General features: G+C 36.8%; 1 protein-coding gene across 1 annotated transcript in view; it reads left to right on the top strand.

The window, feature by feature from the left end:
• COL9A1 (collagen type IX alpha 1 chain) overlaps positions 1-18,852 on the top strand; it is a 116,647-nt gene that overhangs the window by 39,971 nt on the left and 57,824 nt on the right. Inside the window, 6 exon segments of the mRNA XM_042781563.1 lie at positions 3,422-3,445; positions 3,797-3,850; positions 9,460-9,513; positions 10,187-10,219; positions 10,996-11,052; positions 15,928-15,981. Coding sequence (XP_042637497.1) covers positions 3,422-3,445; positions 3,797-3,850; positions 9,460-9,513; positions 10,187-10,219; positions 10,996-11,052; positions 15,928-15,981 — 276 coding nt within the window.

Raw genomic sequence — 18,852 nt, 5'->3', positions numbered from 1 at the left:
TATGTGCTAGATTTGGCATCTGGAAATAGAGCCTTATTTACCAAAAGGTCTGTGTTTCTGACCATTTTTTCTCCCATTCCTCTCTCCACTGATGATGGTTTGGAGAACTTCTAAACATTGAGTATAAATTAGACTGTTCAATTCATTATACATATGTACACACATAGAAGAGTAAGAGAGAGATATTTCAAGGAAATTCCTCCTGTAGTTGTAGAAACTGGTAAGTCCCAAATAATGGTTTAGGTGGTAGGATGGAGGTTGAAGGCTTCTCCTAACTCATGTGGTTGCAGAGGCTGATGAAGTCACAATCAGCAGGTTAGACAACAGGCTGTTGGTTCATGGGGCTGTGGAAGCCAGTGAATCTGAGAATTGGGATGCCAGACAACAGGCTTCCAGCTTAAGTCCCAAGAACTGGAGGTCAAATGATGACAGGTGGGTGCAAGATTCAGAGCTAGGGAGAGTCTTGCAAGAGTATCCATATTATATTGGATACAAGCCACATTCCCAAGGAAATTCCCCTTATATCAGAGTAAGGGTATGACTTCAGTAAGGGTGTGATTTGAGTAAGAGTGTGACTTGAGTCATGTCCTCTTGAAAGGCTATGACTCAAGATACACCCCACACTAATCCTGCCTCACTAACATATAGAGGTTAAGATTTACAGCATATAAATACATAAAATAAGATAACTACATCAGATCAAAAAAATGGAGGACAACCACTCAATACTGGGAACCATGACCTAACCAATTTGATACATAAATCAACCATCATAGTATACCCCTTATCAACTTGGCACCTGTATACATCTCCCTAAGCCATGCATAATATCTAAATAAAGACAATAAGGTCATACTTGTGCCTAATATAATACAACTAGTATGCATATACCGGAAAATTTAGCAGCCCTGTTTACATATTATATTTTGTAAGAAAATAAAAAGATTTGCTATGTGTATATATGCACACATACACATATGATAAAACAAGGAAGAACTACTCTTAATAATTACAGTCCTTGTTTCTGCAACTGGTTATGTGTTCATGACTGGTATTTAGAGCTACCTTCTTCCACTACACATTCTGTATTCTCTTTGCTCTCAGTAAAGAGAATACTCAGCTGTCGATGGCTCTTTGCTGAGTGGGGTGACCCAAGCCTTCATTCCTGAAGGATTTGGGCCATTAGTAGTTGTGTCAGAATTGAGTTGCTGTAGTTTTCCCTTGACTTGAATCACAAGGCATGGTAGTACTAAGAGACCTCATAAGGGATCTCCTATCTTCCAGACCTACTCTTCTTTGAACTCCATTATGTAATATCAGTACAATTTTCCCTTGGTAATCACCCCAGACTGCGATTCATTCACTGTACCTAGAATTCTTCCACTTGTACAGATCAAATAAATATATAATAGATTTTCCATCTATTTCAATCCTATGGGCACTATGCCTAAGTAGCCAATGTCCTAAGTCCATCACAATGAGACTATTCTAATAACTGCTTTGACTTTGCTTATCCATTTTGGTAACCACACCCACCTTGTCTTTGTTGATTAAGTGCTGCCACTTGGCCCCTACCACCATGGAGTCCAATCAGCCCCATTGTTGTTGTTAGATGCAGTCGAGTCAGCTCCTACTCAAAGTGACTCTACATGTAACAGAACGAAACACTGCCTGGTCATGTGCCATCCTCACAAGTCTTGCTATGCTTGAGCCCATCATTTTTCCAGTAATATTTCAGTGTTTCATTGCTATTCATAAGGTTTTCAGTAACCAGTTTTTTCAGTGTGGATGGGCCCATCCTTCTTTCCAGTCTTAGTCTGGAAGCTCTGCTGAAACCTGTCCACCATAGGTGACCCAGCTGGTATTTGAAATACTGGTGGCATAGTTCCAGCCTCACAGCAACATGCAAGCCATCACAGTACAACAAACTGACAGATGAATTGTGGGTAGGTATCTTAAACTTAGGGCAGTTCTCACTGTCAAATCTGATTTATGTAAAATAGCCATCACCACAGTCTACAAGGATACTGGGGCTCCCTTCCTATATTTGTTCCTTACCATAGTGGTAAAAGATGTGTCCTCTGAGCACACCATGTTAGAAGTAACTAACATGGAGTTAGTCTCTGGGTCCAACTTGATAAATCCACTCTGACATGCTAGTTTCCCTAAGTTTTTGGATATCTTCTTCTATAGTATATGAAGGCAGGCACTTCAACTTGACCACTTAATCCCCCACTTAAGCCATGCTTCAGTGAACCAACCAAATGAACTGTTTAATCATGTCTAACCTCTGGAACTGAAACATTGAATGAAAAATCTGTGCTTAATGGGGCCACATCAATAAAATCTTAAAGATCTAACTTTATGTTCCTTTTACCATTATTCCACATCCATTCCCACACATACCCCCCAGTTTTCTGTTTGTATACATTAGAAAAGTTAAGCAGTTCTTTTGGAGTTTAGCATAGCTCCTCCTGGTCAGGAGCTCCGGTGGTGTAGTGCTTAAGGCATTTGGCTGCTAACCAGAAGGCTGGGGATTCAAACCCACTGGCCACTCCTTGAAAGGAAGATTGGGCAGTCCACTTCTTAGAGATACTGCCTTGGAAACCCAAGGAGGAGTCTCTATGAGTTGAATCGAGTCACTCTGAGTTGAATCGATTCTACGGCAGTGAGTTATTTTTTTTTTGGGGGGGGAACTTAAATCTGGTTATAGGTCTAGAAGCAAAAATGGGTGGTGAGGGTGGGTCATGGGAACATTCAGCAATGTCCTGAAAGCCATCTGCCTCAGGTGATGCCCTAGGGACCATCTCAAAGAGTATTCAGGCATAGCTGGGTTAATCTTCTACCTCTAAGCGAGGTAGAAGTGATAATAGTTTTCCTGGGGAACGTGGTTTAGCAGACAAAGATGGAGGAGTCTCTTCAGATGGGAGAGGTGATACTGTTGGCAGGTGTGAAGGGACTCAATGTCTTCATCTTCCTGAAGAAGATGGGTTTCTTCCAATCAACATACTTAACTTCAGACAGTAGTTTTCTTATAAAGCATCAGCAAAAACAAACCAGCAAACAAAAAAACAATTATACTATCAGGTTGTGATGTGCTTCTTTGTGTGATGAGTTCGCTGGAGGACAAGCATGAATGATTTCTTTACTTTGATTTTCTTAAAAAAAAAAAGTTGGCAAGAAATGTTACTGCTAAGCTTAGACATTAAAGGAATGTTTGAGCAACTGAAACAAGCCTCTGCTTCCTTTAGAAGCAAAGCCGTGTTTGCTTTTCTTTAATATAGTTTTCTGTAGAATGAGCTTCATGTATTTATTTTGTGGTGCTGTTTTTGGTTTATTTTGGAAATAAATTGTGTCTGTGTCCACATTTATACTAGGTATAAACTACATGCCATAAGATAATTTTATTTTTATGTTTTAGGGCCGTGGTATTCCTGGACCCCCTGTAAGTATCACTTAATTATTTTTACACAGTCCATAAAAATGGCCTATTTCTCAAATCCCAGACTTGCTCTCCAACTAACATTCTACCCGTTGGTGTTCATAGTGTCCTACCTACATAATCTATTAATTGCAGCATCTCTGTTCTGCTAAAGAAGATATTTGACTAATTTAGGAAATTTATCTTCTATTTTAAATAATTAAAGTTTGATCAAATGTGTTATTGTCTTATTGGAAACCAAAGCCAGCACAGATTCATAATTCTAAGTTGGTTGTTTAATATATTTGATATCATTTATGTTAGATTGTAAAAACACCCATAAATCACCATGTACCTTTGATTTGATGATTTCAGGGTCCTCCTGGGGCAGCAGGACTCCCTGGAGAGCTTGGCCGAGTTGGATCAATTGTGAGTACCACAGGTCATTTTGACAGACATTTGCTATTTTAAGAGATGGTGCTACCAGGGAAGGCGAATTAATGTAACTGTATACTTCCTGTTACAATAACAAAAATGGCAGATTAGCTTTATTCTGGTTCATAATGTTGATGATGACTAGGAATAATAATGCTACCTTGATTTTATAGAATGATTTTAATTTTTTTTTAGTTTTTAGCTAAGGTTTTTTTTTCCCCTGACATCCAAATTTAGTGATCAAGTCAAGGAATGTTACCTCCATTTTATAAACTCACAATCAGGATTGGGGTCTAGTATTTCTTCTATTAGACAGCTTTCATGAGATGAAGAGTGAATAGTTTACCATGTATGTTTATGCTATGATTATTAAATTGTAATTGAACCAACAAAACTTTAGGCAATAAAAAGTTGAACCTCATAGAACAAATTGCTGGAAAAAGTGTTTTATGGACAGTAAATATTTAAAAAAATATTCAGTAGTTACATGATGGTAGGTAATTGTAAACTCATTAGGGAAGCAGCTACATATTATACACCTTTCTTGCTATTCTACATGTGCTTACTATTCGACAAGTTTGTTACTGAACAAATGAATGAATATGAAATGATTATAACCAGTTGCCTCCTTTACCCCAAGGCCAGAAGAACTGGATAGTACATAGCTACCATTATTGAACATTTTGATCAAAGATAATATTCCCATGGAATCAAGCTATCTGGAGCCATTAAACACTGGATGAACCCCTGAAACTACTGCCCTGAGATAATGTTAAAATCTTAAGCTTTAAATTAAAAATATCCCCTAAAGTTAAAATCAAACATTAGTTTACCTTAACTAGTAAAGAACATCTACCTTGAGCATTGTGCTTTTTTAAGAACTAGCTATGCCAGATCAAATTGACAATATTGTTGTTGTTGTTAGGTGCTGTCAAGTCAGCTCTGACTCATAGCGACCCTATGTACAACGGAATGAAACACTACTGCCTCCTGTGCCAGCCTCACAGTCCTTGCTATACCTGAGCCCATTGTTGCAGCCACTGTGTCAGTCTACCTTGTTGAGGGCCTTCCTCTTCTTTGCTGACCCTCCACTTTACCAAGTATGATGTCCTTCTCCAGGGAATGGTCCCTTCTGACAATATGACAAAAGCAGCTGAGATAAATCTGACCATTCTCGCTTCCAAGGAGCATTCTAGCTATACTACTTCCAGGACAGATTTGTTTGTTCTTTTGGTGGTCCATGGTACTTTCATTATTCTTCACCAATGCCACAGCTCAAAAGCATTAACTCCTCTTTGGTCTTCCTTATTCATTGTCCAGCTCTCACATGTATATATATGAGGTGATTGAAAATACCATGACTTGGGTTAGGGGCACCTTAGTCTTCAAGGAGGTATCTTTGCTCTTCAGCACTTTAAAGAGGTCTTTTGCAGCAGATTTGCCCAGTGCAATACGTTGTCTGATGTCTTGACTGCTGCTTCTATTGGTGTTGATTGTGGAACCAATTAATATGAAATCTTTAACAACATCAATCGTTTCTCCGTTTATTGTGATGCTGCTTATTGGTCCAGTTGTGAGGATTTTCATTTTCTTTATGTTGAGATGTAATCCATACTGCAGACTGAAGTCTTTAATCTTCATCAGTAAGTGCTTCAAGTCATCCTCACTTTCAGCAAGCAAAGTTGTGTTGTCTGCATATTGCAGGTTATTAATGAGTCTTCCTCCAATTTTGATGCCACATTCTTCTTCATATAGTCCAGCTTCTCAGATTATTTGTTCAGCATACAGATTTAATAAATATGGTAAAAGGATACAACCCTGACATACTCCCTTCCTGATTTTAGACCATGCAGTATCCTCTTGTTCTGTTCGAACAATGGGCTCCTGGTCTATGTACAGGTTCCTAATGAGCACAGTCAAGTGTTCGGGAATTCCCATTCTTCTCAATGTTATCCATAATATGTTATGATCCACACAATTGAATGCTTTGGCATAGTCAATGTTCTGGTTACCTAGTATCACTCTGACAGGAATATACCACGAATGGAATGGCTTGGAGAAACAGGAGTTTATTCTCTTACAGTTTGGAGGCTATAAGTCTGAGTTCAAAGTGCCAGGGTCTAGGGGCTGGGTGAAAGCCCCTCAACCTTGGGCTTCAGCTCTGCCTCTTGCTCCTGGCCGACTGAAGCTAGAGGCTTTTCTTCATTCAGACAGCTGCTAGCTGCTGAGACTGACAAGCCCAGTATTGACAAGTAAAAAGGCACCAATGATGTTACCAAACTATATGGCAGGCCATTAATTCAAGTCCACTGAAAGTCCCAAGGTTGGCAGAGCATGACAGAACAAGGACATGGCTACATGCGGGGTTCAAGTGTGCCATAAGCTGGAGACCATTCCGAAAGCTGTTTCTTATACATGGAAAGCAGACCACATACCCAAAGCAGCTACTCAGCTGCTCAATAGATTTCACTATGGAGCTAATTACCAATCTTACCATGGGGAAGAACTACATTCAGCTGCCCAGCCACTCAACCAGGCCCAGCCAAGATGATACACAAACTTAACCACCACAGTCAATAAAACATAAGTAAACATCTTTTTGGTATTCTTTGCTTACAGTCAAGATCCATCTGACATCAGCAATGATATCCTTTGTTCCACATCCTCTTCTGAATCCACCTTGCATTTCTGGACATTCTCTGTCAATATACTGCTGCAACCATTTTTCAGTTATCTTCAGTAAGATTTTACTTGTGTGTGATATTAATGATATTGTTCGATAATTTCCACATTCTGTGGGAGCACCTTTCTTTGAAATGGGTACAAATATGGGTCTCTTCCATTCAGTTGGCCAGGTAGCTGTCTTCCAAATCTCTTGGCATAGCCAAATGAGTGCCTTTAGCATGGCATCCATTTGTTGAAACATCTCAATGGGTATTCCATCAATTCCTGAAGCCTTGTTTTTTGTCACTTCCTTCAGTGCAGCTTTGACTTCTTCCTTCAATATTGTTGGTTCTTGATCATATGCCACCTCTTGAAATGGAAGAACATTGACCAATTCTTTTTGGTACAATGACCCTGTGTATTCCTTCCATCTTGTTTTGATGTTTCCTGCATCATTCAATATTTTGCCCATAGAATCTTTCAACGTTGCAACTTGAGTTTTTTCTTCAGTGCTTTCAGATTGAGAAATGCCGAGTGTGCTCTTCTCTTTCGGTTTTCTAACTCTAGGTCTTTGCACATTTTATTATAATGATTGACTTTGTCTTCTCAAGCTGCTCTTTGAAATGTTCAGCTCTTTTATCTTATCATTTCTTTAATTTGCTTTACTCCTCTCCATTCAAGGGCAAGTTTCAGAGTCTCTTCTGACATCCATTTTGGTCTTTTCTTCCTTTCTTATCTTTTTAATGACCTTTGCTTTCTTCATGGATAATGTTCTTGATGTCATCCCACAATTCATCTGGTTTTCAGTCATTGGTGTACAGTGCATCAAATCTATTCTTTAGATGGTCTCTAAATTCCAGAGGAATATAATCAAGGTCATATTTCGGCTCTTGTGGACTTGTTCTAATTGTCTTCAGCTTCAACTTGAACTTGCATATGAGTAGCTGATGGTCTGTTTCACAGTCAACTCTTGGCCTTGTTTCGCCTCTTTCCACAGATGTAGTTGATCTGATTCCTGTGTATTCTGTCTGGCAAAGTCCATCATTGCTGTTGTTGAAAAAAGGTATTTGTGATGAATAAGTTGTTGGTCTTGCAAAATTCTATCATGAGATCCCCAGCATTATTTCTATTACCATGGCCATATTTTCCAACTACCAGTGATTCTTCTTTATTTCCAATTTTTTGCATTCCAGTCACCAGTGATAATCAACACATTTTGATTGCAATGTTTGATTGATTTCAGACTGCAGAACTTGGTAAAAGTCTTCAATTTCCTCATCTTTGGCTTTGGTGTTTGGTGTGAAATTTGCATAATAGTAGTATTAACTGGCCTTCCTTGTAGGTGTATGGATATTATCCTATCACTGTGCATTGTACTTCAGGATAGATCTTGAAACATTCTTTGTGACAATGAATGCCACCCCATTCCTCTTCAATTTGTCATTCGTGGCATAGTAGACCTTATGGTTGTCTGATTCAAAATGGCCCAAACTAGTCCATTTCAGCTCACTAATGCCTAGGGTATCAATTTTTGTGCATTCCATTTCAGTTTTGACAACTTCCAATTTTCTTAAATTCATACTTCGTACATTCCATGTTGTAATTATTAATGGCTGTTTGCAGGTTTTTTTTCTTATTTTTTCCCCCCAATTTTTAGTCGTGCCACATCAGCAAATGGAGGTCCCGAAAGCTTTACTCCATCCACATCATTAAGGTTGGCTCTACTCTCAAGAGGCAGTCTTCCCCAGTCATATTTTGAGTGCCTTCTGACCTGAGGGGCTCATCTTCCAGCACAATATTGGACAATGTTTTAGGGCTATTCATAACATTTTCCAGTAATATATCAGACAATGTTTCATTGCTATTCATAAGGTTTTCACCAGCCAGTTCTTTGAGAAGTGGATAGCCCCTTTCTTCTTCCAAGTCTGTTTTAATCTGGAAGCTCTGCTGAAATCTGTCTACCATGGGTGACCCCGCTGATACTTGAAATACTGGTGGTATATCCTTCAGCCTCACAGCACCAAAGTATGACAAGCCACCAGAGTATGACAAACTATTGACAAAATTATTGACAATAACAACTTGAAAGATTAATAGGAAATTTGGGAGCAGTGGGTTTATATTAGTAGAGGAGGAACAATCCAGAAAAAGAGGTCAAGAATGGTTGTGCAACTTGAAGAATATAATCAATGTCACTGAATTGTGCATGTAGGAAATTTTGAATTGGTTCTTGTTCTGTTTTGTATATTCTTAACAACAACCAAAATAATATTGTATGATGCTTTTGGCTTCTTACAGTAGAACATAACATAGGGAAACATTCCAGAATAAACTTTGGATGTTAAGCCTTATTGGAACCCATTTTCATCTTAATGGTTTACTTGAATTTAGCCATCTTTGATCTTCTGTTCCATTTACAAGAGAGTGCAGTGACAGCCCAAGTGATAGATGGTGGGTGCACAGCACCAGTGAGGGGCAGGCTCTATGGAGATCAACCTTCCATGTAAAGCTTTAGGGCAGATGCACTCATTCATGCAGCAAACCTTTTTTTTGTTGTTGCTATCATTACCTGGATGATACTACTAGTACTGGATTCTCTGGCTCCTCTGTACATCAAGTAGAAAAAATATGTGATGTTTCCAGTTTGCTTTCAGAATAGATAGGGTGACCATCTTATAGAGAAGAATTGGCTTTGCTATTTTACCCTGTTTTTCCCTTTGCCTTATTTTATTACCTCAGTGAGACTGGAACACCTTTATTATTCCGGTTTTATGGAGCTAATTGGATTATGGGCCTCCCATTGATTTTGGTAGCAGGTTTATGCATGGCTGAGCTCTGTAGGGGTTTCTAATAATACCAGTCTCTCATGCTTCGCCAGCTTTGTGTAACATGTTTTGACATGTGTATAACAACTGTGTCACAATTTTCAAATAACTTAGGGTGACCCTGGGAGAAAAGGACCACCTGGCCCCCCTGGCCCTCCAGGACCCAGTGTAAGTGATTTGTGGCTTGAATTTCTCTTTGCTTCTGAGAATTGTGACTGAACATAAGAACCAAAAATGGAAGTACATACTAATTTGAGTCACTGTTATAAGTCACCAAACTGGCTGCAATTTTCTTCACCCACTGAGAGCATGCTTTTTTTTTAGGTCAGAAAAGTAGAGGATTCACAATAATTTAAAAGGTGGAGGGCAAGGTTTACTCATGACATTTGAAGTCCTTTGATGCTTATGATTCCTCAAATGTTCAAAACTTGGACATATAAAAGGAGCATTTTCAAATGAACTAGTTTTATGAAGGTTTTACACAGTAAGAAATTTAAAAAAGACATTCAAGTAGATAATCTATATTTTAAATTTATTTTTCATAATCCCCATATTTTCTGTTCTCTCTCTCATTTCATTTGCCTTCAATTCCTTGAAAGAAATAATCTACTGAAATTTAGGGTTCTCCAGAAGGATTATACTCATGAGTCAACTTTCAAAATATTAGCATATTATATATGCTTATAATATTATATATATTATATTATATAGCTACTATATAGTCATTACATTTATTGAAAAAGTATATTTATTATATTTTTGTCCAAGGAAATTTCTATTATTATTAGGCTTGAATTAATTATTTAACTACATTCTTAACTTTAATATTTTATTTACTTAGGGAACAATTGGACTTCATGATGGAGATCCATTGGTATGATGTTTTCCTTTTTAAAAATAATAGCATTTAAGTCAAACACCCCATAATCTTTTTTGAATTATCTTTTAAATAATCTTGCTGGGATATACTGTGTTTTACCTTTATTTAGATGACAGCAACCTGCAGCACTAGAGAACTGTTGGTTTGTGTACAGACTGTAACAATTTTTCATTATAGAAATATAATGAATCTTTGTTTTCCATAATCTTATTTGTCTATAAACTAATTAGTTTATTACATTACTAAGGATGCTTTTCGCTAAAGCACCATAATTTTAGGAGATGAAAGTCGAATAACTCCCTTTGAGTCTTGTTTGTTATTTATAGGCTAATATTCAAATGATGTTGGTACTGCAGTCAATGCAATACTGATCCATTTGACAAGGGAATATGAATCTCAGTGTAGAATTATTTCAGTGGAAGGCAAGAGGGAAGTTGGATCAGGTTGTAGTAAAAAGTAGGATGTAATAGGTTTTCTGTAAACATTTTCTTTAATGAATTATATTTAAAATAAATAGGACAAATATTATCATGTTAATATGGATAGTAGACCATGGGGATTTGTTATATTCTCTGTACTTTTTTTATAAACTTAAAACATTTCCAAGTTTATAACAGACAATGAAAAAAAGGAAAAAGAAAAGGTGTATTCAGAGTTATTTGATGATTAGAGTTGCATTGGGGTTCTATAGTTGGAATCCCTAAAATCCATCATTTTGTCATAAAGTGGGGACTGTAGTTTATACTCTCTCTCTCTCTCTCTTTTTACAGTGTCCCAATTCCTGCCCACCAGGTCGTTCAGGATACCCAGGTCTACCAGGCATGAGGGTAAGACAAATAATGAGTGTTTTATTTTTTAGAGTAGTATGCTTTGAAAAAATGGAGCCTTTACTTTAGGCACTGGCTTCTTGGTACAGACACTCCACTTTGATGGATCAGGCAAATGTCTTAGTTACCTCGTACTGTGGTAACCAAAAAAAAAAAAAAAAAAAACCACCCACAGTGGGTGGCTTTAAGGAACAGAAATTTATTGTCTTACAGTTTTAGATGCTGGAAGTCCAAATTCAGGAAACAGCTCTATGGAAGGATTTTTTCTTGTTGGTAGCCTTGGACATATCTTAGCATACCCTGGCTTGTAGAGGGTTCCTCACATGGTCTCTTTCCTCTGTGTGTGCCTGTGTCTTTTCTCTGTTCTCTTTATATAAGATGCCATTCAGAAGAGATTAGGTATAGGACCCATCCTGCATACTATGAACTCAAAAGAAAATCTCTGTTTCCAAACAAGGTCATATTTACAGGTATATAAGTTAGCACTTCAATATACCTTTTTAAATGTAAAATATATCAGTTTATTATTACTATTTTTAAATGCATTTTATTGAAATATAATTTATGTATAGTGAAATACATGGAACTAAAGTGACATGGGTCGATACATTTTTTTTTTTTTTTTTGTCAGTGTTCCCTCCCCTCACCACCCACCCCTGGCAACCAACAAAGAAAGTTTCCCTCCATATATAAACCTTTCCTTGACCCTCCATAACAACAAACTAATACTACAGTTGTCCTTCTGTGATTGACTTATTTCACTTAGCATAATGTCCTCCAAGGGAGCTGTGGTAGCGTAGTGCCTAAGGCACTTGACTGCTAACCAGAAGGCTGGTGGTTCAAACCCACCAGCCACTCCTCAGAAGGAAGGCTGGGCAATCTACTTCCATAGTGATACCACCTCAGAAACCCAAGGAGGGGTCGCTGAGAGTTGGGTCAGACTCAATGGCACATAACAACAACAATGTCCTGAAGTTCATCCATGTTATGTGGTGTTTTGCAGACTCTACATTATTCTTTAGTGCTGCGTACCATTACATTGTGTGTATGTACCTTGGTTTGGTCATCCACTCTTCCATTGATGGGCATGTAGGTTGTTTCCATCCTTTACTATTGTAAATAGCACTGCAATGAACATGAGTGTGCATGTATCTGTTCCTGTCCTGGCTCTCACCTCTCTAGGATATATACCTAGTAATGGGATTGCTAGGTCAAATGGTATCTCCAATTCCAGCTTTCTAAGGAATCGCCATACTGCTTTACACAGTGGTTTTATCACTTCGTAGTCCCACCAGCAGTGTATGAGAGTCCCAATTTCTCCACATCCCCGCCAGCATTTGTTATTTTCTGTCTTGTTTAACTTTGCCATCAGTGCTGGGGTTAAATGGTATCTCATTGTTAATTTGATTTGCATCTCTCTGATGGCCAGTGATTGTGAGCATCTCTTCACGTATTTGCTGGACACCTGAACCAAATCTTCAACATTTTTTCCCGTGGTTTTATTTGTCTCTTCCTGTTCTGGAATTCTGATTAAACATAGGTTATTCCTTTTGATGGTATCCCATATGTACCTTAGGCTTTCTTCATTATGTTTTGATCTTTTTTTCTGATTGATCACATTCCAAAGAAGTATCGAGGTGTTTGCCTTCAATCTCACTAATTCTGTCTTCCATTGATTAAATTCTACTCCTTTGTCTGTTCCATGTCTTATCTATTTCTGAAAATTTAGTATTAATCTTCTGGATTTCTGTCTGTAGATTTTGTACCATTTGTAATTTTTCATTTATTTTGTTATTTGTTCTTGTATTGTCTTTCAGAATTGTTCCAGGTTTTTCTCTGTGTTTTCCTCACTATTGTTAGTGTTTTCCTTGATCTGTCTCTCAATTAGTTGAAGATACTTAAATATAATTCTTTAAAATTCCTAATCAGGGAGTTCCAATGGAGCATCTTCCTCAGGAATGTGTTTTGGGTCTGTATCCTGGTCCCTTGTTTCTCCTGCTTTATCTTGCTTCTTTCTGTGCACTGTGATGCTCTGTTGTCTTGGAGGCATTGTGATGTTTTTATGTTTATATTTAATTGGTGATTGTATGTGGGAGTGACTTGTACCTTGTTACCTACAAGGGGCAACCAATAAGACTAAGTTCGTGATTTTTGTTTTGTTTGTATGTTATCTATGTAAGCAGGGTACTGTGCTGTGCTCCTCTGTTTGCTAGTTGGCAGCACTTATACACTCACTACTTGTCTCCTTTCCCTTTGTCAGCCTCCTGTATGTCCTATGTTCCTGCCATCCTTGGCAAACAGAGTCTATTCTTAGGTCCCTGGAATCTGAATGAGAATGCTGTCACTTTAAAATCCAAAATGGCTGCTACTTGTAAAGATTCAAAATAGCTACACCCTCAGTTACTTTAAATATCCAAAATGGCTGCCACTTGTAAAGATTCAAAATGGCTGCATCCTCAGTTACTTTAAATATCCAAAATGGCTGCCACTTGTAAACAATCAAAATGGCTGCACCCTCTGGACAGAGGAAAATCCCCAGCTCAGGTTGCTATTTCCCTTCCTAGTCATAGGCCACCAGTGCAGTCCTCCCTGCAGCCCTTGGTGACCAGGGCTGATCTTTAGGTCAATTCTCAGGTCCCAACACCACTTGGAAATATTCGGCTGTTGGTCCCATCACAGTAGCTGACAGTCCACTGCTCCGTCTCTGTACTCAGTATTTTTGTTCAGGTTTTTCCACTAGTTGGTGCCTAATCCACTTCTGTATACTTCCTTTCAAAGCTCAGGGCTCCAGGATTATCTTCTATATCTCTGTCAACTGGTTTCTCTTTTCTTTGTTGAAGAGGCTCTATGTAGCTTTTCTGCCTACTCCTCCATTTTACCAGAAGAACCCTTATCAGTTTATTATTGCTTGTTCATTTTCAAATAACAAATTTTAAAGCCCAGTTTTTCCAGTTGACCTTGGCAGTAATCATGCTGGTCTGTAGAAACTACGTCTTTTGAACATCCCTTATCCCCCAACTGCTTACATTTCCTTGTACCGTACCACTGTTTAATCTGTGAACCTTTATGTCATGCTTTGGTTTCTCATTTCTGTTCATCACATAAAGGCTTTGAGCACCATTCAGCTAGTTAAAATAATAGACTATGGAAGATTTAAGAAAAAAGAACAATCTCGAATGGAAAGATAGCAGTGTTTTTAAAAAATCATTGTGATTTTAGTTAGGGGATCTTGAAAATATTTCATAAGACATTTCATATTCCATTTCTTTATTGGGAAAAGAGCAGAGTAGGTGATTTCTGAAAGTAAGAAGTTTAGTCTGTGGCCCTGAGTGCCTTTGTTGACAACCTTGAAATGATTTAATTTAGTTCTCATGGCTGTGTCTAGGTGTTCTTGAGTCTGTGTGGTATTAAGTGTCACTGGTATGATGATGAAGAGATGCACAGGTGAGACCTGGGAGGAGTTTTTGGCACGAAGCTTCATGTTCCCAGGGATGTGCTGATCCTCCCTTGTTCATCAATTCAGAAACTTCTCAACATAACATTTTAGGGCACACAATTCAATTTGTAACAGCAAGTCTGTGTTCATGGTGCTTATTCAGTCCTAGAAATTTCAGCTGGCACTCCTGACAGATACCCCTATTGAAACACAGATGTTTAATAATACAATTCCCCTGTAGTTCAGGGAAAACACACCAGTAAAATGCATTGGATTGAGAAAATCCAGAACACCAAATCAAAGTTCAGAAATTTGCATCCTAGGGAGGTAGTTGGTGTGGGGAGGTATTGTGCACATAATATATTTGAAATTGTTTTAGTTCTTTAAAAAATGGAAAATCTGTGCAAAATGAGTAAGAAAAGAGACTCATTATTTTTGTTTTTCCTCTCTAAAGTGATAATTACTTTGAAAATTTCCATAAAACAAAAAGTAAATACCAAATGTTAAGCATAAATGACTTTATCTCTCTAATCTCTAAGTCTAAAGTGATTTTCAGAACTTCCATATGAATGGTTGTCTGCTATGATGTGAAAGGCCCAGAAGCACTGTTTTTCCAGCTAAGGTAGTTCTTGTGGGTTCTCAGGGCTACAGAAGATTTGGGCCTGAATTGCTGTCTTTTTTTTTTTTTTTTTTCTTTTCCCCCATAAAGACTCGTACTCTTGGAACAAGAAAGGCTCTTAGGAATGAAAGTTCTGACAGACTTGATTTTGGAACATGCGTATCACATTTTGCCTCATGTTACTGTCCAAAGCACATGTATTCTTAGAATAGACAGACTAACAAGAAAAGATAGGAGCCTTCTTTTCATGCTATGTGTCCTTCAGTGACTGCTCGTTATTATTCTCCCTTTCCACTTAACATTTTGCACAAAAGAGGCTGAAAGTTGCGTACCTGGGGAAGTTTATAGCTCATATAACCCTTCTTCAGTTTCAGGAATGTGAGTGTAGAGGAGGCAGAAGGGTTTCAAAGCATTTTCTACCCAACAGGGTATGGCCAGATGAGATGGGTGAGGGCTGTCACCTCCAAGAAATAACTTGCTGATGCTGGAGAGGACTAATGCTCTTACCCTATTCCATTTAGGGAAACTAGAATCTGGGGTAACAGTGGGCAAATATGAATGAATGATGTTGCTTAACTATGTAATAGAGTATTTGTTATTTTAGAACAGTGGTTTACTATTAACGAAAACTGATTGTTATTATTATATACAGCACCCAATGTAAAACAAATAGAGCTATTATGATTTTCCTTGTGATACTACCTTTTTCTTAGTAACGTATTGACATGGTGAGTGAGACCACTTGATGAGAGACCACTTTATGAGCCTTCTGACCACTTTCTGTGCCAAACCCAATAAAAATTTATTTATTGATTGATAGGGTCATAAAGGTGCAAAAGGAGAAATCGGGGAACCAGGAAGACAAGGTCATAAGGTAAGAAAATGGGTATTTAGTGGGTAAACTTTGTTTAGGAGGTTATGATCACTTTCATAATAAGGAATTATAAGAAATTATAAGGAATAATAAATCATGGTATTTTTCCTTTCCTTTCCCACTGATGATTGGTAGTCTCCTGTAAAAGCATCAACATGCTAACTAAGCATATATTCTAAAGTTGTTCAATTACAAAAAACAAAGAAAGCATTGTGCATTTTTATTCTTTTTCGAGTTGCTACACTTTCAAATCAATCACACTCAGCTTTTTCCTCTGAATACCTTTGATAGTCAAACATTTTTTAGCTAGTTGCTCTACTTCACCAAATAAAATTTAATGACAAGTGTAAAATTTTATGATAAGTATTGCTGAGAATAGCAAACAGAAGTTGGTAACTACTTTATAATTTCTTATCTCAAGTTCTAAGTAGTTTATCTGTTTATTTTTGACCTCATTTAAATATAACCTAAATTTTGAGTAAGCTGGGAGTTTGTGGTAGGACTTATGTTATTATTTGGATAGAAACATAGAATCCAAGCACAATTTACCTTGAGGCTGCCATGTCTTGTATAAAGATCAGGGCTGAAATCTAAAGCAAGATCCATTAGAGTTTTTTTTTCATCCACTAGGATAAATTGACTTTGAATATCTAAGATTTTGACTGCCTACATACTAGAAATTTTGTCCCCGTTAATTTTATATTTCCTCAAATCAAACTATTCTTATTAATGAGGTCTTCTAGACATTTTTGACTACTTTCTTCTGTCCCTTTTATTAAGTACTTGGCAGAAGATAAGTCTTTTTCTCAGGAAGTCAAGAGCTACAAGCAATTGATGAATGTTTTTAGCCATTAATATCCTTCAGGTCTTTAGAATCAATCTATTGATTAACTTCAAATGATCAGGATAAATAAGCCAATTTTGTGTTCCCTATTATAGTTAAGATATCTATTTTAAAAGTCTTTTCTTTTTCTTTTTTTATTATTACTTAAAAGTTTAAAGATATTTAGTGCTTAGGCTTTGCATAGTTGAGACAATTTTTTTGTCTGGAGAACAACAGCTGAGTTCCTGATGTTAGGTTGGAGAATATAGAAAACAAAATTAAGTACTTTGGAAATTTCTCTGTGTGCTCAATTCCTTCACTGACTCTTAAAATTTATGATTTAAAAAATTCAACAAATATTTATTAATTATCTGTAATGTGTCAGGATTTATTCTAAATTTTTAAACATTTGAATTAATAGCATTACATTCACAGCAGTGAAAACAGTATGTTTAATCAAAAAGACTGCCTAAATTAACTATAGCATATGACAGAATATCATATATTCACAAAAACCAGGTTTGGGTCTCTGAGGAAGTATCACGACGGAAGTTGCTATGAGTTGAATCTGACTCAATGGCAGTGAGTTTTTTTTGGTTTTGTTTCAACAAAACATCAACACATGCTCATGAGGTAATAGCATGTGGTAAAGCAGATGTAGGGGCCCTCTGTTATTTTTGGCTGGCCTGCATTCTTTCTTCCTCCTTTGGGTGACCACTTTTCCTCTGGAGAACTTCCATTCCCTATCCTGTGTGATCTGAGGATGAAACTATCAATCAGGTCAGACGAAGCTGCCAATTAGGCACTTTTCCATGAGACTAGTGCTTTTGAGACCCATATAAATCAGGTATCTAGACTCTCAAATTTGGTTTGGTCTTTAGAGAGGGTCCTGTAAAATTTTTTGGTGTGTCAGGTAACTCGCTAACATTTTTATTGGAACTGTTGAGAATTATTTTAATTTAGTTCACTTTTTTTTGCATCATTTAAAAGTTTGAGTGGAATCGTTGGAAGCAGACACAGAAGGTAGGATGACAGTAAGTCAGGTCATTGGAGAATGAAACTTGAAAGGGCTAACAGATGTATTTAGCTGTAAACTACAAGTAGAATGTTAAAGAATTAAGAGCTGGAATTCTGAAATTTGTTTTCAGATTCACCATCTTGCCTTGAGTGTACTTTACAAATCAGTTAAGATTTTTTAAATTGTTTAGGAATATAGGAATGAATAGTCAAAAATATTTCAGTAAAGCAGTAATAAGTTGTTGGTCCTGAATCTGTCATTTAACTTTGTGTTTATTGATTAGTTGTGTGATATTCATTTACGCACAAAATATTTCAAATACATTACTTCAAGCTTTATGGAGAATCTACACCCCAAGCCATACTAACAAAAAATTACAGTGAACATATCAAACACTATTATTCATGTAGCTAGTTAAGGAAATATAAATAGCATTTGATTATACATACGTGTTGATTATTCACTCCCTGAACTAGATAATTCATTGGCCTTCCTATTAGCATCGATTCTTCCTACTGTCAGTCATATTTTCTTATGGAATATAATCTAAATATAAGATTAGAAACACCATTAAAAACTCTCATAATTCATTCAAAAATCAAGTATTAATGATTTATGTATGACCTAGTTATTTGCATTATTTGCCCCAATGTTCTATATTAATATTACTGCTAAATTTTCTGTATTTTCTTTCTTTCTTTTTTTTAAATACAAATTACAGTCTGTGAGAGAAAGAAAGTAGATAAAGTGAAATGTTTAATGAAGAACCAATAGAATTGGATTTGCTATATAATTATATACAGAATATTTAAAATAAAGAATTTTTCTTTCATTAACTTCACAATATATGATTTATATTACCATAGAAAATGAAAGCTAATAAAATCTGTTATAAGAAAAATAAAATTCTTGTCAGTGAGAAAATAACTTTTTTCAAAGTCCAGAGTACTATTTCTGTAAGGGACAGAAGTTGGACTTCTTTTTGGAATATTGTAACATTTTAAAGTATATAAGAGGTTGTAAAATTAAT

The sequence above is a fragment of the Orycteropus afer genome, unplaced genomic scaffold, assembly GCF_000298275.1.
Source record: "Orycteropus afer afer isolate SDZICR_OR568_19922 unplaced genomic scaffold, OryAfe1.0 scaffold00133, whole genome shotgun sequence".
Classification (NCBI taxonomy): domain Eukaryota; kingdom Metazoa; phylum Chordata; class Mammalia; order Tubulidentata; family Orycteropodidae; genus Orycteropus; species Orycteropus afer.
Note: the sequence above shows the minus strand (reverse complement) of the source record. Positions and strands in the feature narration are given on the sequence as shown.